The sequence below is a fragment of the Haliotis cracherodii genome, unplaced genomic scaffold (assembly GCF_022045235.1).
Source record: "Haliotis cracherodii isolate W230 unplaced genomic scaffold, xgHalCrac1.p SCAF_6, whole genome shotgun sequence".
NCBI lineage: Eukaryota > Metazoa > Mollusca > Gastropoda > Lepetellida > Haliotidae > Haliotis > Haliotis cracherodii.
This window is the reverse complement of record NW_027266319.1, coordinates 2,633,824-2,657,766: the sequence shown is the minus strand read 5'-3', so window position 1 is coordinate 2,657,766 and position 23,943 is coordinate 2,633,824. Positions and strand designations below refer to the sequence as shown.

General features: G+C 41.2%; 1 protein-coding gene across 6 annotated transcripts in view; it reads right to left on the bottom strand.

Annotated features, from left to right (window-relative positions):
* The window catches only part of LOC139445182 (coiled-coil domain-containing protein 66-like), a 37,689-nt gene extending 14,260 nt beyond the window's left edge, over positions 1-23,429 (bottom strand). For 3 of the 6 annotated variants that reach the window (XM_071226304.1, XM_071226310.1, XM_071226308.1), the window contains exons 1-16: positions 23,342-23,429; positions 18,055-18,116; positions 16,692-16,717; positions 15,706-16,060; positions 14,145-14,307; positions 12,884-12,958; positions 10,341-10,675; positions 9,379-9,479; positions 8,665-8,829; positions 7,769-7,841; positions 6,613-6,763; positions 3,073-3,154; positions 2,515-2,587; positions 1,803-2,031; positions 991-1,078; positions 360-521 (exon numbers count right to left, since the gene is read on the bottom strand). In XM_071226304.1, coding sequence (XP_071082405.1) covers positions 360-521; positions 991-1,078; positions 1,803-2,031; positions 2,515-2,587; positions 3,073-3,154; positions 6,613-6,763; positions 7,769-7,841; positions 8,665-8,829; positions 9,379-9,479; positions 10,341-10,675; positions 12,884-12,958; positions 14,145-14,307; positions 15,706-16,060; positions 16,692-16,717; positions 18,055-18,116; positions 23,342-23,352 — 2,151 coding nt within the window. In that variant the 5' untranslated portion in view covers positions 23,353-23,429. Of the gene's footprint in view, positions 1-359; positions 522-990; positions 1,079-1,802; positions 2,032-2,514; positions 2,588-3,072; positions 3,155-6,612; positions 6,764-7,768; positions 7,842-8,664; positions 8,830-9,378; positions 9,480-10,340; positions 10,676-12,883; positions 12,959-14,144; positions 14,308-15,705; positions 16,061-16,691; positions 16,718-18,054; positions 18,117-23,275 lie in introns of all 6 variants that reach the window. The other 3 variants (XM_071226307.1, XM_071226306.1, XM_071226309.1) reach the window with 3 other exon arrangements.
* Positions 23,430-23,943: the final 514 nt, after the last annotated feature.

The window sequence follows — 23,943 nt, the reverse complement described above, 5'->3', positions numbered from 1 at the left end:
TACTACCCTGTCCTCCCTTGTCCCATACTCCCCCTGTCCTCCCTTGTCTCATACTCCCCCTGTCCACCCTTGTCCCATACTCCCCCTGTCTTCCCTTGTCCCATACTCCCCCTGTCCTCCCTTGTCCCATACTCCCCGTCCTCCCTTGTCCCATACTCCCCCGTCCTCCCTTGTCCCATACTCCCCCTGCCCCCCCTTGTCCCATACTCCCCCTGTCCTCCCTTGTCTCACACTCCCGTCCTCCCTTGTCCCATACTCCCCCAGTCCTCCCTTGTCCTATATTGCCCTTTGTACTTCCTTCTGCCCTACTGATACAAAGTTTATCAAGAGGACCGTCCTCCTTTGTCCTGTACTCGTACCTCCTTCTGGCGTATCTTCTGCTGCTCGGTGTTGAACTGACTCTGCATGTTGTCCCTCTCGTTCTTCATCTTCCACTCCTCCTCCATCTCCTCTCGCATCTTCCTCTGACGTTCCTCACGCTTCAGGCGCTCCTTCTCCTCGATCTGTGAACGTAGTGCCTCCTACAAAAAACACAAACAACGTCATGAAGGTAAACAGCCAATATGAAGCAAATACAAACCAAATGACTTCAACGATTGACAATCCTGAGAGTTCAATTACTTCAACACTCCCCTGAATGGAACTGGATAATTTGTCTTACATGTAACTACAAACCCTCACATCATAACACTAGCTGGCTAAAAACAGTGAGTGAGTTGGATTTTACGCCGCTTTTAGCAGTATTCCAGCAATATCACGGCGAGGGAAACCAGAAATGGGCTTCACACATTGTACCCATGTCGGCAATCGAACCTGGGTCTTCGGCGTGACGAGCGAACGCTTTAACCACTAGGCTGCCCGACCGCCCGGCTAAAAAGAAAACAAAAACCCAGAATATTAAGCCAAAGATACCTTTTCAAAAATTTGCTTTATTTTCCAAAAAGTGATGCTTGGTCACCCCTCTTTCAGAAAAGTCTCTAACATATCTACCTGGTGATGCATGTATTTCTGTTTCTTGAGTTCCAGCTCCTTGCGTGTGATGGGGTCAACCATGACGTTCTGACCTCGCAAGTGAGTCCTGCAACAGAGATATATGTGCAAAGCTCTATTCTTTCCATTCCACCATGGCCCAACATGGCCGGCAGACATTTAAGAAATGTCACTGTAAAGAGAGCGAAAAACTTTCACCATCAGTCTCTAATGGATGAAACTAAACTTACATCAGCCAACTTCTCAAATCTGAATATGGTACACATATTTACAGGAAGACTAAACATCTCAATTATAGTGCAACCACTTATTATTTGTTTTGTTTGTTATTCAACACTGCACTCATCAATATTAATGGCAGCCTGTAATATAACTAAATGCGGACCAGACAAATCAGTGATTAATATTACAACTAACGGCCAAATCACCAAGCCTTTCCATCCCATCCATTGAGATGCTTCTAACAACAAACATAGATTGCTGGGGACCTATTCTAACCCCCGAATCCCTACAAGGGGCTGACACTTATGATGTCGTTCACTCATAACTAGTTGCCTACTAACTGGTTCTTCTCTTCCAGCTCTCAGTTTCTTGGACTACTTTACAGTACAACAGAAAATGAAGACATAAGTAGCTGGATAAGTCTGGATAAGCAGGATCAGCAGCCTACACTGAGCCTGAGTTGTGTACATGGCCTCTATCCACTTACATGTCGCCATCATCCACTTACATGTCGCCATCATCCACTTACATGTTGCCATCATCCACTTACATGTCGCCTCGATCCACTTACATGGCCTCTATCCACTTACATGTCGCCATCATCCCTGGCAGAGACCTGTGGGGCGCTGCTGACCCGGCCGGCGTTGTCTGGCAGGTCACTGACTCGGCCTGCATGGTCCTGCCGGTCACTGCCTCGTTCCGTGTAGTCCAGTGCTGATTGGTTGACGTTCTGGGTGAAGCGGTCCGCCCACGTGTCTCCTTCAGCATCCCGTTCCTTGTCACGCATCTTCCTCGCTTTGTTCTCCTCCATTTGCTTTTCTATAACAAACAAAACATCACTGTAGTCGTCATGGAAACAAGCCACTTAGGTGATGACACAATTCTCATTCTCCCGTTTTTCTGTAAGAAGCACACCATCACTGCAGTCGTCATGGATACAAGCCATTCAACAAATCTCATTGTCCCGTTTCTCAATTCATAAAGAAACATGCGATGGCAATGACAAGACAGCCTGACACCATGCCCCCTCCGTTCATTAATGTTCGTGATTGGTCGTCATCTTGAAACCAATCATTGCCCGACTGTTTTCGTATCCTGCAGCTTTCCTCTGATTGCGCACTGTTCATTCACTTATTCACTTGACAGCCCTAGATATATACAGACTAATTCCTTGCATGTATAACTGAATGTGACCATTACCATTATCACAAACTGTTCACTCCGAATGTGATAGTTACTTATTTTTTCAACAAGCTTATCAACAGACATGTGAAACGCTTTCAGTAGAAACCTGTGACGTACCTAAATCTTCCAGCCACCTGCGCTTTTCCTGCTGTTTATCTTTAAGGATTTTTTCATCACTTGGTGCAGCATGCTAAAAAACAAAATAATTTGCATTTTCTCAAAAAAAGTTCAAGCATCACCCACAATAACACAATCACACATTGTGAGCAGATGCACTAAAATACCTGCTTGTGTTGATTGGTCCACCGTACCAGAAGGCTGTATCAGCACTATAGAAGTACAACATGGCAACTTGACCTCTATCCCAAGGGGGTGATATAATCATGTGTAATACTTGAACCATTAATGCTCAGTTGATTGTAACACCTTTGCTTGCATTTCATTGGTTGTGTAGAAATTACTGTTTTGTTTAATGAAACAACACAGGCTATCACTGTGATATCACTGCCTAAAGGTCAAGGACAAACAGATGCTTCAGAATCTTGACCCTTGAGACATAGTGGCTGTATTTCCCATCTTGGGTAAAAATGTGAAACAAACTACAAATTCAACCCTGGGGTATTAGTTAAGGGTAACTGTTCTTGTCCAAATCATGACTATCAAAGCACTACTTACGCCGACTTTGAATGAGCTCCTTACAGCAGCATGTTGTGAGTCAGCAAAGTCAGGAGCACTGGAAGATTCTTGATGGGATGACCTGTACAAAGGGAGATAATCATGTGTAACACTTCTAAGGTAACGTGGCTATGAAGCAAGGAAAACATCATACCAACCATGCTACATTATTCCCATCTGACACACCTAAAGGCAACTTAGGCACACTGTCTCCTTTCTCCATGTTTAAACTTATTTAATCCAAACCAATGAACCATCGACTACTTACACCCCACTTCTGGTCTTGTTGCCATGGTTTCTTCTGTTATTACCACAGATGTGAGGGCCGAGCAGGCAGAAGTGATATCTCATATCCTAGGTTGCCATCTTGAGGTTATTTGTGCAAGTTATATCTTATGAATCCAGATTCTAGAACTACAATCAAGTCAAGAGACATTGCAAACTTTCCCGCCAGAGATACAAACTCTGAACATTTTGTTGCCACACCACTGACATATCCGCTGTACCAAGGCGGTTGAATGGTGAGGCAAGCTTTTAGAAACTGTTTATGTCTATTATAACCTTTTTTGGGTGTTTTTTTAATAATGTTGTCAGATTTGATGTTGATAATCACAAGAAATGGAAAAGGCAAATTAGCACCTGATGGGGAAGAAGTTTGCCACACAGAGTTTCTTCTGTATATCGTTCAATATGGTCCCAGGACGAAACTGTAGGTACAATGGCTGATACACCTCAACATGTACAAGCATAACTCTTAACATCTTCCCGAGGTGAGAGCGTCCACTAGCATTTTTATCAAAGTCTTGCACATAACAATAGTCCAATCAGAGAACATTTCACAAAATCACAACCACGACTGGTACGCATTCGTATGAAAGTGATCTACTGCTGCCTGTCTTTGTTGACACGTCTTTTTCATCGAAAAAAGATTGCCTATGTTTTTGTGTCAGGGACGAAATCGCTAATGATATCGTAATCTGATCAACTAGGTCGTTGCCTATGGTAGTCACCATCTTTGTGATCCTCATTCCAACAATCAACTGACTTACAGGTATTTGTGCAGGCGAAGATTTGTACACACACAGTTGTCTGAGACACAAGTATGAACACAGGGCTCAATTAAGCTATCAAAAACATGCACCAGTGCAACTTCATATTCAAAAATGCAACCAAGAGCATGTAAAAAAAGTAAAATCTAGCTAAAGTCTGACTAGCCCTTACCTGTCCGCAAAACATCAACCTTTGAACTCACTCAATGTTTCTAAGCTTTATTTACCACACTATATCACTAATCCCTGTATTGTGTGTAAATCCTGACACATGACACAGTCATCAGAGATCTGAGATGTTATGTATTTAGACCAGTTTATGCATCTTTGTTGCAACTTTAACAATTTGATAGGACCAGGGTGCAACCTGGTTATGTCTGGAGCGACTAGCTTTTCATGTCAACATGAACCAGATGCAAGATAAATCAACTTCCTTAAATTGAGTCCTGGTACATGACTGGTAAAGGAAGAGGAACACCTTTCCCCAACTCGCCATGCTTGCCACCCCTACAGATCATCCCTCCCAGATGATGTAGCCTACCATATGCCGACATGCTTGCCACCCCTACAGATCATCCCTCCCAGATGATGTAGCCTACCATATGCTGACATGCTTGCCACCCCTACAGATCATCCCTCCCAGATGATGTAGCCTACCATATGCTGACATGCTTGCCACCCCTACAGATCATCCCTCCCAGATAGTGTAGCCTACCATATGCTGACATGCTTGCCACCCCTACAGATCATCCCTCCCAGATAGTGTAGCCTACCATATGCCGACATGCTTGCCACCCCTACAGATCATCTCTCCCAGATAATGTAGCTTACCATATGCTGACATGCTTGCCACCCCTACAGATCATCCCTCCCAGATAGTGTAGCCTACCATATGCTGACATGCTTGCCACCCCTACAGATCATCCCTCCCAGATAATGTAGCCTACCATATGCTGACATGCTTGCCACCTCTACAGATCATCCCTCCCAGATAGTGTAGCCTACCATATGCTGACATGCTTGCCACCCCTACAGATCATCCCTCCCAGATAGTGTAGCCTACCATATGCTGACATGCTTGCCACCTCTACAGATCATCCCTCCCAGATAGTGTAGCCTACCATATGCTGACATGCTTGCCACCTCTACAGATCATCCCTCCCAGATAATGTAGCCTACCATATGCTGACATGCTTGCCACCCCTACAGATCATCCCTCCCAGATAATGTAGCCTACCATATGCTGACATGCTTGCCACCCCTACAGATCATCCCTCCCAGATAGTGTAGCTTACCATATGCTGACATGCTTGCCACCCCTACAGATCATCCCTCCCAGATAGTGTAGCCTACCATATGCTGACATGCTTGCCACCCCTACAGATCACCCCTCCCAGATGATGTAGCCTACCATATGCTGACATGCTTGCCACCCCTACAGATCATCCCTCCCAGATGATGTAGCCTACCATATGCTGACATGCTTGCCACCTCTACAGATCATCCCTTCCAGATGATGTAGCCTACCATATGCTGACATGCTTGCCACCCCTACAGATCATCCCTCCCAGATAATGTAGCCTTCCATATGCTGACATGCTTGCCACCTCTACAGATTATCCCTCCCAGATAGTGTAGCCTACCATATGCTGACATGCTTGCCACCCCTACAGATCACCCCTCCCAGATGATGTAGCCTACCATATGCTGACATGCTTGCCACCCCTACAGATCATCCCTCCCAGATGATGTAGCCTACCATATGCTGACATGCTTGCCACCTCTACAGATCATCCCTTCCAGATGATGTAGCCTACCATATGCTGACATGCTTGCCACCCCTACAGATCATCCCTCCCAGATAATGTAGCCTTCCATATGCTGACATGCTTGCCACCTCTACAGAACACCCCTCCCAGATGATGTAGCCTACCATATGCCGACATGCTTGCCACCTCTACAGATCACCCCTCCCAGATGATGTAGCCTTCCATATGCTGACATGCTTGCCACCTCTACAGAACACCCCTCCCAGATGATGTAGCCTTCCATATGCCGACATGCTTGCCACCTCTACAGATCACCCCTCCCAGATAATGTAGCCTACCATATGCTGACATGCTTCACCAGAAGTTTAGTTGCCCTTGAGAACAAGAGCTTGTCAGATGTTTCAAAGAGGGAGCCATGAGGCTCAGTATCTCACCTGAATACTTAATATTTGCAACATCTAGATTATTTGAAACTAAAGTCATACAGGTCTCAAAAGGCTGAAAATAAAATTCTTCACAAAATATTGTAAATCACACAATGAAACAGAAAGGGCAAAATGTTTAAATTCCTATCAGGATTTCTGGAGTTCACACCAGCATCAGACTAGCCTGTGTAAGAGGCAGCCCTTGGGGATAGTATGATAACAACAGCGATGGTATTTTCTATACACTACTTCAGTTTGACCTATCCCTTCAATGGCACATGGTGAAACAGCTGCTACCTCTTGTCGATGACGAGCACGACAGTGTCCTGTTCTGGCAGGGGGGCTGGTTTGTACGACCCGAATCTATCAGCCCAGGTGTCATCCAGGCCGGTCTTGTCCCGCTCCTTGCTCTTCTGTTTCTTCACCCGCTGCTCTTCTCTCTGTCTCTCTGGAACAAGTGAGTGAGGCAATCAGTCGGGAACTTGCTATAGTCCTGTAGTATCACGGCAAAGGACACCAGGAATGGGCCTCGCACATTGCAGCTTTGTCGGGAAATTCACCTTTAGACAAAACTATGTTTTGACAACTAGGCTACTGAAATAGCCCCCGATTACTATAAAGTGAGTGAGTGATTTCAAAATGCTTCATAAAAACATCAAAGGCCCTGACTACTTTATCCTGCATCATACTGGACTAATATCAGGCGCCGTTCAAATTACTTCTCTCATGATCTAACGTATCCTAGGTCACACAGTTCTTTCATTACTGCCTAGCAAGATAGCGCATCCACATCAATTTGCGGTGAAACAGTTTCTTTAATCTTGTTGAATATTGCTGCTAATACGAGAGGATCATAATAAGGGCAACCCATAATTATCAGATCCTGGCATTACCAAGGGACACAACTCTGCTAAGCAAATTGGGGCTCTACCAACCTCTGTGTCATTATGGGCAGATTTCTGATCATCGAGTGAGTAATTGTATCAGGAAAGATGTGGCTTGATAGTTCCAGTCATCAAAATATATGGTAACTATGGCAACATTATCTCACTTAGCCAAATGTTTATCATAGAATCGGGTACAAATAGAAGCATTACCATGATAACAAACATGGCTATGGTGCTGACACGCCTAGTAGCATAATCAGGACACTTCTGGAATTCAAAAACTCATCCGTAACACAACTAAGAAACGCAACTCTACAAAACATTCCTGCACCTCCGACAACCAAACCACCCAAGTATTCTTCCTTGTGAGAATAAGTTTATTAATGTTAACTGCGACGTATAACCAACATGGTCAGCATACATCATGTTTCTACTTGATTCATTCAACTGAATGTCCACTATTAGGACAAGGACCAAGGTAACAAGCTTCCACTGCACTTGAGTGGTGAGTTTCCCTGTTCATGTGGTGCCGTTGCTTCAAGTCCCATCTTCCAGGAGATACTCACCAAGTTCCTCCAACCACTGCTTCTTTTCTCTCTGCTTGGCAGTCACAATCTTGTCCTCATCAATGACAAAACCCTGGAATCCAATCTTCAAGTATATATCTCACAAATAAACACATTTACCTCAACAATGTCAATTTTCCTTACAAATATGTAGTAAACTGATGAGCCATATCACACAGACACACTAACACGTTTGTATTTATAAAAAAAGACACGTCACAAAAGCAGAGAAATGGCTGTTATCCAATGAAACATATCACACAAGCACAGAAATGGCTGTTAATACTGTTATCCAATCAGATATATCACACAGACAGAAACGACTGTAATCACAATATTATCAGGTCATAGGTTTGCAGACACTACTAAAGAAATTCCTGTCTACAAACAATTCCTCATGCCACACTCCTTTCCTGTGTGAACAGCTGATCGTAGTCCATACAGATATAATTTACAGAAATGATCTAGCTAGTTGGTTTGTTTGTTTGTTATTCAACGCTACACTCAGCAATAGTCCAGCGGTTGGTTAAAATTCAGCCTGGTCTACCGAATTGGGATACGATGACATGCATCAACCAAGTCAGCAAGCCTGACCACCTGATCCCGTTAGTCGCCTCTTACGACATGCATGGGTTGCAGAAATCCAGATCATGAAGGTGATACAACACTTCCTAATTGTTACAAGCATTGAAAGAAGTTTTCATAAATAACCCATCCCACTGTATGTTCAATAATAATTTGTTACATGAAAACTGACTACAAATAAAGTGAGCTAAGCTGGCCTGATGGTAGTGTGTGAAAACCTATGACCCGGCACACGAAGCAGAGAGTCAGCACAGGAAGTGACCACCATACACCATGATACACCATGATACACCATGATATGGGGTACTCACTGCCACGACTACCTTGCCCTCCAGAATAGAGTGCAGCGCACGTCTGTCCTGCCCCCCCACCTTATCTGTCACTCTGCTTGAGTCGGCAGTCGCGATCTGCTTTGTCTCTGCAGTCGCCGTCTGCTTCTTGTCTGGCAGATTCTCCACAGACTTGTTCAAGTCATCCTGTAACAAAGGATTTTTACTCATAAAAACAGACGTCTCCCCTCTACTGTTTATTGATACATTAGTTCAAGTTGTTAAGAAGACATAATTACTCAAAAACAAGCATGAAATACTCAAATACCTTGCCAATATGACATGTCCGGTTGTATGCAAGGCAAGAAACATTGTACGGTTTTCAAGATCTGCTCCAGAAACGAGCATTTCTGCCATATTCAGTCTAAGTCAAAGTCCTTGCCATGGAAACTTGAAAAACAGATTTTTCAAAAATCCCAAACGATCAAAAGGCACCAGTTAACCTCTAAACCTATCTATATGACAAGTTTGGTTAAGATATCTCTCATGTTTTTTAGTTCTGCTCTGGAAACGAAACGTGACAGACGGACTGACAGCCTACAAACCGTCATGATACTGACTTGTCGCTTCACAGAGGTATCGGCTGTCCTACAGTGTTTGCAAACAAATTGGTCCTACAAGAATTATGAATGTAAAGACAGCCTTGACTTTTGACATTGTTGCAGGTGCTTCAGGCACCTGCATCTGCTACTGTACCTTTCTTGTATTGAAGTCAGCCAGCACGTCTCCCCCACTGGTCCGGAGGGGGGCACCTGCTCCGGGTCGGCCCCAGGGATCATAGTTCTGCTCCAGCTCAGCTGCAAGTCAGGAAGTCTCCTCAGTTACCCACAAAGCATCTTCCTACCATTTCTACTTCAACCTAACTCAGCAACCTAGGGTTCCTCTTCTATGTACTATCAAGGCTAGCATGTGAAGATGTTATTGGAAAAACGTAGCAATTACATACTTCAAGTAATATGATGTACATTATCAGTAACAAAATGGAATATTGACATTACCAGCTCAATAAACCAAATACTTCTGATTAAAATGAAACTTCCGCTTGATTAAACTACCTCAAGAAGGTCCTGACTGAAAAGTTTAAGCCAACACTCACAGCAAAACACTTAATGGGTGGAAATAAACATATATGAACATAGCATTCCCAGGTTAACATTGCCTTCAAACCATCTTCTGACATCTACTGATGGGAGTGTATCACACCTTTTGTTCTAAGCAGTGATATGCTGTCACGTAAGTGAGTGAGTGAGTGAGTGTGGGTGGGTGAGTGGGTGAGTGAGCGAGCGAGCATGGTTTTACGCCGCTTTCAGCAATATTCCAGCAATATCACGGCAGGGGACACCAGAAATGGGCTTCACACATTGTACCCATGTCTGGAATCGAACCCAGGTCTTCGGCGTGACGAACGAATGCTTTAACCACTAGGCTACCCGACCGCCCCCGTCTCTTTATGAAGGGACATAACAAATACAATCGGATGACACACATGTAGGGAATTGAACCTGATCTACGGCTTGACTGAACACTGAAAGATGTTTGCATTACATGAGTGTCTTATTCACTGCCGCCGGGTCAGAATACTGGCCACAAGGATTGTCCTACCAGGAAAAGTCAATGGATCGGATAGTCAGACTCGGTAAATACCACTAATTTCCTACCTCTCTCCCGCGCCCACTGAAGCCTCTTCCTCTCCGCAACCGTCATGTGTTTCCATGGTACCCGCGGACTCTCGTAGAACAGCACATGATCTCCACCTTCCTGCTTGTCTTCCTGATTACCTCCCTTTGCCTCCTGATTATCTCCCTTGGCTTCATCAGACTTGGTGACATCCGACTTCTCCTTTTCCTGTGACTCCCCCGTCTCGGACTTGACAGACTCAACAACCTTCTTGTCAGAGGCCTGTGACTTGTCAGACTTTTTAGATTTTCCCCTCCGACTTTCTCGGCCTTTCTCTTTGACAGATATCACTGACTCCGAAACATCATCCTCTCGTCTGGAAAGATCATTTACTTAGTTGAAAGGGATGAAATCAGATGTCTTCATCATAATTGCTGATTAATACAGTATAAGCAATACAACACTTCCACGATGACCAAGATTATTCTAAATGAAACACTTAACTTAACACCATGTTGTCATAATGATGTAATCGGAACAGATTATGATATAAAGATTACCAAATCCAGATTTCGATTGTCCTAAAGATCTCGTAAAGGCATAATAACATTCATTAACCAGAGTACCAGAGGTACAGAAGCTCGCCTTTTTATTGTGTGTTGAGCTAAACAAGCATCTTCTCTTAAAAGCTATACCACTCAATGTGTACACCAGGATTTCAATGTTATTCCTGATGTTCACAGAGCATGTCTTGATACCATTCTTGGAATGATTTTGAATTTTGAATACAACATGTCTTCACAGTAAAACATGTTGCTGCAACAGCCATTTTGAATCTTTGTAATGTTGAACATGTTATCTTTAGAGTGAGTGAGTGAATGAATGAGTATGGTGTTATGCTTTTACACCGCTTTTAGCAATATTCCAGCAATATCCTGGCAGTTGACATCAGAAATGGGCTTCACATATTGTACCTATGTCGGGAGAAGAACCCAGGTTTTTGGCGTGACGAGTGAATGCTTTAACCACTAGGCTACCCGACCGCCTCTGTTATCTATAGAACTAGGATAAGGTCATCAAGGTGTTCACCATGCTAACGGACAGAATTACAAAGACAAAAACTTATGTCCTATAAAAGCTAACTGCCCATACTTAAAGTACAGCTGCACTAACTACTGGACACTGTCCCAACTCCAACATGATGGTATCTTCTATAAGATGGAACGAATCACGTTTAACATAACCACAGTCAGCTAATCTGTTACTGTGTAGCATGCAGTCCATCAGGTATCTGGGCATTGGTCATGCTATTAGTGACAACTGTAGAACATTCTAAGACAAGCAAAAACTTGGGCTGGCTATTGATATAGATCATTGTGATCGATAATCGCTAACAAAATCGAAAAGAAAGAAAGAAAGAAAGAAATCAACATATTTCACGCCACTGATGAGCAGTGACACATTTATGCATGGTTTACTTTGTGGACATTTGAGATATAACAAAAAAATGCTGTTTTCCGTCTTTAACAATTGACATTATTGACAATGAAGAGTCTGTTTCGGTAAATCTGAACTTTATTTCATCACAATAGTTTATTTGAGTCATTATTGATGACAACAGTTTCATATTGATCATCGTTAATTTTTTCTGCCAATCGGTGATAATTCTGATTATCAATCTTTTTAGCCAGCCCTAGCAAACACTGAAGGAAAAATGTTTGAAGAACAAGAGAACAACATTGAAAAACAGAAAAAAATGTGCAAATAAACTTGCATACTAATGCCAAAAAAGTTTAACAATAACTAGCTCATTTGTAACGTGTGTGGTAATCCCACTGCGATCAGTACTTCAGTCACATCACGATGTGTCAGCTCAGGTGAAACCCACAACATGGGATGGTGCTCACAAACCACCAATCAGAACCAATACAACAAGAGTTTGCCACTAACGTGGCTATATCCCCCGCCCCTTGTTGCAGAATTTATGACATAATTAAATCTTAACAAACCCTAACCTTTTTAACCGAGGCGGAACTTGTCATGGAAATTGTCAAAAAAAAAAAAAAGGTTTTGGAAATAAGTCAATCTTGCTGCCATGGAAACGTAAAAAATAAAAATTTCTAAATAGCAAAAGGCACCAGTTCAGCATGTACCTGACAGACCTGCAAAGTTTGATGACAAAATATTGAACGGTTTATGAGTTATGCTACAGAAACGAAACGTGACGGATGGACGGATAAGGGGACTCAAACCCATGCCAACAGGTCTCGGCAGGCTCAATCTCCCACCTGGGACCCAAAGCAAGTCATAAATAAAAATGATAAAAACAAGTGTGATTGATGTTAAAGAGCAAAATTATACTTGATCTAATAACCCTACATTCCCAATTACTGGGTAAAGAAGACTATGAACTATAACACAGTAACAACAAACAAAACATAAACAATAGCAAACTATTCTACACTATAATCTCTAAACAAGGAATTAACCGGAAATGCAGTTAGTAGCCATGGTAACTATGAGGAAGAGGCACTGCAAGACATGCTACAGCGTGTATGGAGAACAGAGCTGCCCCAGTAATCACCTCCTGTGTTGGCGTCTGCCATCTCTCCTGCGAGGAGACACATGCCCCACTCTCAGTTTGCGAATCGTTACTTGCCTTACAAAATAAAAAATGGTCACAATAAACTACCAGTACTTGATTTAGATACACAAATACAGTTAACCATTTTCATAACCAACACGCATATAACCATGAAAACGAACTGACGGATATTTTTTGGCATCTGCCATTTGCTGTTTATATGCTGTAGTCATTCTGATAGTGAGTGAGTTTGGTTTTACGCCACCTTTAGCAATATTCCAGCATTATCACGGCGGGGGACACCAGAAATGGGCTTCACATATTGTACCCATGTTGAGAATCAAACCGGGTCTTCGGCATCAAGAGCGAACGCTTTTACCACAAGGTTATCCAACCTGTGCACATGTATATAACAAACTACGGTTATAATGAAGTAAAATTAGTGATCCCTTTGGGTTCGTTATACCCGTAGTTGACTGTACTGTCACACAGACTCAAGCATCAGGATCACCCCCAGGTGTGCCTGCATTCATAGGCCGTTTTGACGAAGCTTCTCGTAATATTCATGTATGATGTGTATGTGTGTTGTTGCAGTCTTTAGCCACTAGTCTCAAGCCCTAGGTCAGTATGTTCAATCAAATGTCTTCCTTTCAGGGAACAGCTAATCATAGTTCATAGGTTCGCAGACACTGCTAAAGAAATTCCTATCTATAAACAATTCTTCACACCACACTCCTTTCCTGTGTGAAAAGCTAATCATAGTCCATATATAAAGATATAATTTACAGAAATGGTATAAAAAGACCAAGCTAGTAAGCTTGTGTGTTTGTTTGCTGTTCAATGCTGCACACAGCAATATTCCAGTTATAGGCTGCGATCAATAAACAATAATCAATTTAGGACCAGACAATCTAATGATTGACATCATGAGTATCGACCTACACAATTGGGATACAAGTCAGCGAGCCTGACTACCTGATCCAGTTAGTCGCCTCTGGCCAGTGGGGATAAGCTTTTGGCACAGTCATTACAATGTCCCTCTACGTCAATCAACAATTGACATCAAATGTTGAATCATGTTAACTGTGACATCTTCTTCATTATAAATATTTTTGCATGTGTCTTTTTTATATATCACATCTTGGTCTACTCTTTGAGATATGTTTACACTGAAGCCCATATTGATGTCGGTATTTAACGACACTGAATTGTAGATGCTAGGAATGTCTGGTACAACTTGTCACAAGAGGAATAACCTTACCCGTTATCAGACCCTTTCTTGGAGGCATTGAGCAGAGAGAAGATGGTGGCTTCTTCCTCCGCTCCGTCCTTCTTCTCCTTGTCTTCTTCTCGAGGAGATGCCTTCTGTTGGTCAGTCTTCTCCACATCAGCATCAGCGATGGAGATCTCATTGCTCTCCTTATCTGAAGAAGACATGACCCAACTGCATCAACCTTCTCTGCCACTTGGACGTGGATCAGGGCCCCGTTCCACAAAGCCAACGTAGTGCTAAGATGATCGTAACTCCCATTCTTTAGCATAGGCTTATGACAGTCGTAGCCCTACGATTGTTTTGTGGAATGGGGCCCAGGTGACCATGCTCTCCCACGTAGCTCTGATATTGTACCATGGCTTAACTATAATATCATGAAAGAATCGTGTGTTCTCTAACTTCTTTTGAGTAGAATATATCATAGCCTGGTATCTTAGATCGCTGATCATTCTCTCAGCCTCCATGATATGGATGGAATTTGTTGGCCAGCGTTCATCCACTCACTCGCTCTCTAACACAACGTTACTAATGACAACAGACCAAACTCATCGTTGACACAGCCAGGGAAGCCTTAAGGACAATTTGGTTTAGATTTTAAACCTCCATGACTGAACTATACACATACTGAACTATTCATGACAAGTTGGAAGTACAAAAAGCATGGTCAGGCCAACAATTTAACAGCATCATGTTACTTGGAGCACAGATTCACCTGGTCCAATGTTCGGACAGTAGAACAAATTTAAACTATTTTCTTTTTTTCCCCCATATCCCAGAAACCCCTTAATTTTTTAACACTGCTTGATAAAAACTGGAGCCCAACTTAATCTAACTTTTCAAATACATACCTTCTAAGTGGATTCATTTTTTTAATCTCACATATTTTTTTCCATTTGTTTCACAAATATAGACACTAAAATCATTATAAATGTGATTTCATCATCAGAGAAACATACTTGGCAAACTTCAGCTTCCTCAGCCTGGTAATGTCAGAGGAGAACATGTTCACAAAGCCAAAAATGTTTTTCCAGAGACCTTAAGAGCATAACAGTAACTTCTGATCAGAAATAGTAAAACAGTGCAATATATAGGTTTTTCAATATGTCTGCCACTGCATGTGTCATTACTGGTGGGAACATCATATTCAGTTTCTGATTCAGTGGTCAAGTGCTTTTAGGGAGATATTTACAATATGCAGAAATGCATTTTGAAAGAATTTAAAAACATTATCCAAAGGGCAAAGGTCAAATAAAGTTCAAAATTAAAAATATCTCAAAATGTGATATTTGGAGTAAACATGGCTGAGTAATTGCCATATACAAGGTTTTTTTTAATATGGCATCATATGGGTTTTCATCATTTGCGGGAACAAGCAGGTGAAGTTTTAGTTTCATTGTTTTTTTAAAAGATGTTTACAGAAGACACTAACAATGACATTGAACATCGAACAAGCAAGATACGACAAAAGGTGAAATGACTTTCAGTCCGGAGAGCTAAACATGTTAACGACATTGGGCCAGCTGATTTGGTCTCTGTCATCTTTACCTACCGATGCTAATCCTCAGTGCATTCTCCTTGCCCGAGGCCATCTTGCCAACAGAGGCCAGGATGGCATTCAGCTGGTCCTGGGTTAGAGTGACAGTGTTTGCCATTGGGTGTTCCGTCTTCACAGTGTCTGCCTGTCTCTTCTTCTTTTCTGCATAACGTTCCCGGTTCCGTCGAATAAAATCCTTTTCGGGTCGGACTGGATTCTGCGGCTTCTTGTCCGCAGCGACCATGACCTTGTCTGGCTGAGACGTGGTGTTGCTGACATGGCGATACACAAACACATCTTCTTCAAGTGGGCCACCATCATTCGGTTGGGATCTTATTGGGTGGCGCAGTTCTTTGTTCTTGTAGCCAAACTAGCAAAAAACAAGGAAATATTTATAAAAAATCGTGACGTTTTCAGAGTTGCGGATGTTATTGAATAACATGAACATTTCTTTCTAAACTAACATTGTTAACCTGCAAAAACGAAATACATAATGAGTGAATGAGTTGGGGTCGACATCAATGTGTCAGGGATTTCTTTACATTTTGACCTAAAAAGAAGAAGATACAAGTTAAAAAAAATTCAGGATTCAAATCCCAATTAACGTTTTTCAGCCAATCAGATTGCTTACCATGTTTTTTTCTTGTTATGGCTAACTGATTAGATGGAAATAATACATGACTGCAGTATTTGTACTGCTACAGTGTCAGAATGTCCGTTCTTCAACAAGTGCTAAGAGTACAACATATGGAAGAGATTGGTATTATCTCAATGTTTTAAACCAATATTCATGAACCATGTAAGGGACCAACCATTTTTTTTTTATTATATTTTTTTTTGGGGGGGGGGGGGAGGTATTAAAATGAGCCTAATAATCATTTTTTTCAGGAACATTCGAGGACAATATTTTTTGTTGACCTCAGAATATCAAATGATTGGTCCCTAAACATGCTAAACTTCATCCTAAAACCTTCAAGTTCAAGGTCATGTGTGATAGTTACCTTTCTGGTATTCTGGGGCTTCTTGCCTGAAAAACAAACAAACTAGATACATGAATCTGGACCATACTGTCAGTCAGCTGACCCTACTTTTTGGATACTGACTTTCAGTTCAGAGTTCCCAGTCTCCATGTTTTATGATGCAATTGCAATAATTGACCAGAATAATCATCAAACAACCAATAAGTTATCAGGCAAAGTGTGGGTGAAATTTCTTAACGCTCTTAATTTGCATAACGACGACATCAATCACGTTGACATATCACGTCATAGTTCATTTGCATACAAATGTAAATAGAACTGATGCCAAACTGTAATGGTATGGCTGTGTTGTCTCATGTTGTCATGGTGATGGAGCGGGCACCTCACTGAACAGCTGATGATATTGGAGTCGGTGTCTATATATAACAAGTTACAATTTCAATATCTGGCATACTCCAAATATTGACATTAGAATAACTGATAACGTTGTCTCCCTCCAACAATGATAGAAATGAAGGTCAAGGTTGAATGAAGTCCCATGACACATAGTGCCATAACCGATTGTTGATGTATGTGTTCAGGTCAGCTGCCGTGTAAACAACCAATCCTCACTATAGGTTTTCTCATGCATGTTGTTTTAGATTTGTTAAGCACAAATTCCATTATAACAGTACTGCTATTTTCCAGGGCATTGTCATTTGCAGAAGCCCTGGGTCTCCCAACTGCACTTCATCATCAGTTGGTAGATATAGCAGCTTCTGCAAGTCATACTGCCCTGAAAAGTAGCTATACCTTAATAATAGTAAGTACAGAAGCATGATAAGATTGTTTGCACAGCAATATTCCAGCTGTATGACGGCAGTCTGTAAATTATCGAGTCTGGACCAGACAATCCAGTGATTGATATCACCACACAACTGGGATACAATTACATCCATCAACCAAGTCAGCAAACCTGACCACCTGATCCCGTTTATCGGCTCTTACGACAATCATAGTCACCTTTCATGGCAAGCATCGGTTGCTGAAGACCTATTCTACCCAGGATCTTTACGGGTCAGAAGCATGATATGAAATCACCTTATCCAAATCAGCTTTTTCTACCTTTCAATGACCATTTCACTACTTGACAGTATTACTAAGAAAATACTGGTACAATGTATGAGTCCTGTAGTCCTAGCCAAACTGCCCAATAGTACCGTAAGCACTAGTGGAAATCTTGCCATTTTTAATGGTTTTGCTGCATGTTATCATTATAAGGACTAGGGGACTAAAAATGTTAGTTTCTACCACAGAAATATGCTCCAGTATATATATACCAGATTAACTTAATAGTACCATCATAAATACTATTATATCCACTGCTATAAGCGAGGACACTCACCCTGATCCCAGAATATAGCTGGTTTCCCTCCCTCGCCGCCCACCTCGAACCTCATGGCCGACCTGGAACACATGGAACATGGATGTCAGTCTACACACAGACAGTCACGGACAGTCATGGAGGTAGCTGTGCTACAAACTCTTCCAAAGTCACCGTGACATTTGGGATCTATGTCAAATATGGATTTTCTAATGTGACATCTGACAAGGGCATTAAATAGACACTATTACAAACTATTAACATGGTTTATTTAAGTATTAATATTTTATTTTAGAAGCTGTTGTATCTATGAAGACAGATATGGCATGTGGAAATCAGCTTCTTTATTCTTTCAACGCAACATTTCGGTACAGGTGTCATTCTTGCAATGTTCCACTGAAAGAACAAAGAAGTTGAAATCCAACGGTCAACTCTGTTACCATGGTTACTGATGGCTCCCAACAGCACTTACTTCCAAGGACTGTTGCTTGAAACTGATGCACTCCATTTTCTCAGTAAATCTTTCAGTCTCATGTTTACATGGCCAACGATCCCACAAAAAATGTTGTCTCTCAAGAATTTCAAGAGAAAAACACCACAAACAGGCAAAAGAAGAAAGTTGACTCTTTCATCATGTTTATTCCCCTTCCTGAATGTCACAACTCAAGGTGAAAAATACAGGTCGAGATATAATTGATCTGAACAAAAGGGACACTTCACTGTACAAGAAATAACCCTTGTCGTGCAACGTGAGGTGATAGCCAACAAGACGGTGTCAGTTACCAGTGTTCACAAATGCCTGCACTGGTACAGAAAGCAATTATGATAGTATCAATGATTAAATCTTACAGAGAAATGTGTTATGTGTCAACCACCACGTACAATACATGTGTGATCTTCGTGATAAGCTATAGAATACCTGCTCAAATGCTAAACTACTGATCGGGCAATCTCGCTCACTTCTTATACGTCCTTCAATGCAAACACATGATCTACTGTATAGTACTCAATAAGGTGACGGAGCTCACCCATATGTTGCTGTTGTTATATTACAACTTATGTTTTCTAACATTACTAGAAACAAAAAATGTAATTGATGATGGGAGTTAACAAATCAGGTTGAGTTAGTTTGTTGGTTTGTTTAAAGCTGCAGTCAGCAATATTCCAGCTATATGATGGCGGTCTGTAAATAATCGAGTCTGGACCAGACAATCCAGTGATTGACATCATGCCCATCGTTCTACACAATTCGGATACGATGACATGCATCAAGCAAGTCAGTGAGTCTGACCACCTGATCCCGTTTGTCGCCTTTTACCACAATTATGACAAGCATAGTCACCTCTTATAAAAGGCATGGCTTGCTAAGGACCAATTCTAACCCAGATGTTCACAGGTCAGTTTTAGGCTTACATGGCTACCTACTGCAGTGTTCAAAAGTTAGATGAAAGTCAGTAGATCCTTGTCAAAACCCTAATGTTAAAGATCAAAGTTTCTTGGGTCTCTAGAACACAATAGCCTAAAACCCCTTCCGCCACCCCACCCCCAAGTCTAGTACATCTCAGTGTTTGAAATGAAGGGGGCTCCTGCGGTTGTTGAGAATTCTCCTGTGGTATTTGAACCCAGGAACATGTAAAACTGTTAACATCTAACATCAGGGCCCCTTGAGTTTCAGGCTAAATTTCAAACACGGCTAGCAGAACATTTACGGGCACTGGCAATCTGCCCACAACAGCCCCTCAACCGATGGTGTGGTGATAGCTCCATGCAGTAATACAGTAGTATCAGGGGTTGGCACTGACAGCATCTACTCAGTCTACACTATGTGACACCCTGCACACCTGACTGTAGATCATGGTGATGAGAGGAGCGCTTCCACTCAGCCGACAGTTATCATGGTTATATGACCACGACACACTAGTAGGAGGAAACACCAGAATACTTCTCCATGATCAGTGGGTTTGTTAGTTTATGGTATTTATTGTCTCTACTTTTAGACTTATTCAGGTCCTCATCATCCAAGACAGGACAGCCTGCTAAGTTCAAATATGAAACATCTGTTACCGGGTTACACAACCAGATTGCATTTACCACACACAGTCAGGTCTCGTTAATCCGACAATTGGCTTAACCAACGCTAATGATGGGAACCGATTACATCAGTGCTATTTAGACCTGTTAATCCGACAGTCTCGCACTCCGACTCCAACACACGTAATTTGCAACGAATTACCGAAATCACTCATTAATCAGTCTCATTAATCTGACAGAGTCATCAGTGTACTCTGTGGTCATCTGCCTGTGAGTACACAGCCCTTGTTTTGATGCGAGACAAATTGGCTGGTAGCTGCATATTACAACAGCTGCAGAGATAAACTTGCTTAAACAATAAACAATAAATGCTTTAAATAAAAAGAAAACAAGATAAATCACATGCTTAGATTACCTCAATCTTATTAAAATCAGATACAAGTTCTCGCTCTCGACGAGGACATCCAATTACAGGTCACGTCAGAACAACCTTTCGCAAACTATGCCTCCTTAGCCACATAGAAAGCAGCTTTCTTAAGCTTTAGGTACCAGTTTCAAAGTTGCGACTTCCATTCCAGACTATGCTTTTTATAGTATTTTGAATAAGTCATACAGTCCGTAACAGTTGTTTTGTGTTAAACTTTAGAGGTTGCATGATTAGAAAACATATTCCGCCAACAATGTAACATAACAATATGAATATTTATTTTATATTTTTTATTACGTGTTTGAATCCTTAAAATCTATCGTGTAGTTGTCCGGTTTTCGATCACGAACGTTGATACAACTTAATTTCATTTATCCGACATACTTGTTAATCCGCCATAGTCATATGCAACCATCGATGTCAGATTAACGGGACTTGACTGTATACAGAAATGTAATGTGCTTTGCTGAAGTGTTTATGATACTGATTATATTGAGTAAGACGAGTGTAAGATAACTTGGAACTGTAGTACAGTTACATCAATCAATCCTGATTGTGTGGATCGATACTCATGATATTAATCACTGGATTGTCTGGTCCAATCATTTAAAGACCACCATCATATAGCTGGAATATTGCTGAGTGCGGCGTTAAACAACAAACCAATCAACCAACCAAGTTACATCAGCTTAAGGTAGGAGTAGGTAAGGTAAGGTGAAACAGGGTTTTACGTTGAGTTCAAAATTATTGCACTTATATAGTGATGTGCATGAACGCGTGTGTGTGGCTTCTTGTACTAGTCTGGACCAATGCCGATTTTATTGTGCAAGCCCACTGAGATACTACGCCGCAGTTTAACATGAACACCCCACTCAGACACAGTATACTGACTCCGAGCCGACCAGTCCTTGTTTTAAGCCTTTAATGCCGAGCGCTGGGCAGAGTAACAATTGTGAACAAGTACCATCTTTTAACATCTTTTGGTATGACGCATCCGGGGATTGAACACTCGACCTTCCAATCTCTAAGCAGAGGCGGTCTACATGGACTAAGGAAGAGTAAAGCCTAGGGATGTAGTTTAGTGATTTACTACTTTAACTTTACAGAAACCGAGTGAGTGAAGGTATGGTTTGTTTGTTGTTTACTGCAAGCAGAATTAATTTAATTTTTTGTTTGTTTTTGCTTTAAAAATAACCAACAGACTCTATCAACATTATCAAAGGGAGTACTAATATGCATGTATTGAATACCAAAATAAAACTATGAACAGCCAAAGTGAATGATAGCGTGAATAAATACCAAATGTTATCCGGAACCTTGTGAAATCAATCAAAATTCAGGTTAACAAGCTTTCACTGCATAGATGACAAAGTTATCTTGTAATATAGACACGGCTACATCATCAGATACATTACAATGATCACTGTATGGGAAAGCACACTTGCCAAAATGAACACAAACTAGCGCATACCTTCTTTTTCACAAGTGGGAACTGATAGAATGAGCATTTTTCTTGCTAGTTGTGATAGCCCACATGGCCCACTAATAACATGCACAATAGTATTCAGATTTTCATCCTTGCTACCAACCACACTGCTTCACATTTAACTGTCCCCAAGTACTTACAGATGTAGAAATTCACAATGTGTTCCCTTCTTTCTGTAATTTTTACCACTTCTACCAAATATACATCTTGAGAATCCCATCCACCAACTGTTATAATGAACACAGTTTGTGCATACAGATAAAAATGATTAGATGTGCCATGACATATACAAGAGAGCCAAGAACATTTCTGGCCCTTGCCATGATAATTACCCTTCATTCCAACATTATGCCTTGAACATTGAACAGGTGTTAGGATGTTGCAACATATTGATTTATCAATTCCATATGATTATTGGATTTGCCATAGTACATAATGATAAGAGCCAACTAAAGTACATTCTAACACATACACAACTATTATATAGATAACCATGTTTACATTGTGTTCATTTCAATTTGATCTTGCAAACATCTGTGTTATATATTCATTATAATCTAATTATTGCCAATTATTTCAACACAAAATAATAAGATTAATTGTGGTTGATTATGAAGTTGTGCTTAATTGGGGCTTGGTATGGTATTATTATAAACGGGCATTCTGTCAACCTTGCCAAACTCCACGATGACAGTTACATCATGATCATTTGCCATCACACTTTCTTGTGGAAGTATCGTGGTATTTTTTAGTCCTATAAAGCTCTCGAACCCACACGACACCAGTTTGCAGGGACTAGATGAATAGTGTTTTTGAATATTTAACTTAAATACCCACATCTGTAAAAACTAGTGGGTAACAGAAATTTGAATACCCAGATAGAATTACTGATACCCAATGATTTTAAAATGCATGGGTAAAATACCCACAACACCAAAAGCTTATCTGGAGCTCTGACATATATGGTATTTTGATTGTGATGACATATGTTATTATGAGGAAGTTTATATCGTTGGCTTACAATCGTTGACTGGCAAGAGGGAAAACTGTGCAGATTTTGATACTTGAACTAAGTCTTTATCATGTTTCGAGCTTATAACCCTATCATAACACGTTAAATGGTTAATGTTGAAGTTGTCATCCGTGACTTCATTATAATGTCGCAGTTCATTGGTGTATTGATAGAATGATTATTATAAAAATATGAGGAACGACTAAATTGAAAATCGAAAAGCATGGCAACTATCACTTGATGAAAACATGCTCAGACCGGCCAACGTTTATTGCACCAAACCCACCTGACTTGAAAGCAACAGACTTGACACGACTGGAACTATGATTGTGGAGTACACTTCTCCGCTTACCCGAAGCTCATGATGTCACAACTATTCCGTTGTCATCAGCAACAGCATCTCGATCAATAAAATAGACAAGATAAAGTTTACCGTCGTCAACAACTATTTTCTTGATCATGCGTAAAGGCGCTTCCGGTTCCAAGGGAGGTAATCAAACCAGCGAAGCAATTTGTATTTCCTGATCGCAACTTTTGAGTTCGAATCGCAGTTACATGTCAGGTTGTTTTTTTGGTTTAATCTATTTGTAGGCTGTTGCTTTTCTAATATAGGATGTTTTACAACAGCAGTATAATGCAGAAATACATAGAAATATATGTTTTCAATGTTAAACATACACAGTCTATTGTCAGCAATATCCAAACCTATATTAGGGTGGCCTATTGTCAGCAATATTATAGCTGCATGTATTCCACATTTGTCTGTTGACATCAGTATTATAGCTACATGTATTCGACGGTGGAATGTTGTCATCAGTATTATAGCTACATGTATTCCATACTGACCTATTGTCAGCAATATCATAGCTACATGTATTCCACAGTGGTCTGTTGACATCAGTATTATAGCTACATGTATTCCACAGTGAAATGTTGTCATCAGTATTATAGCTA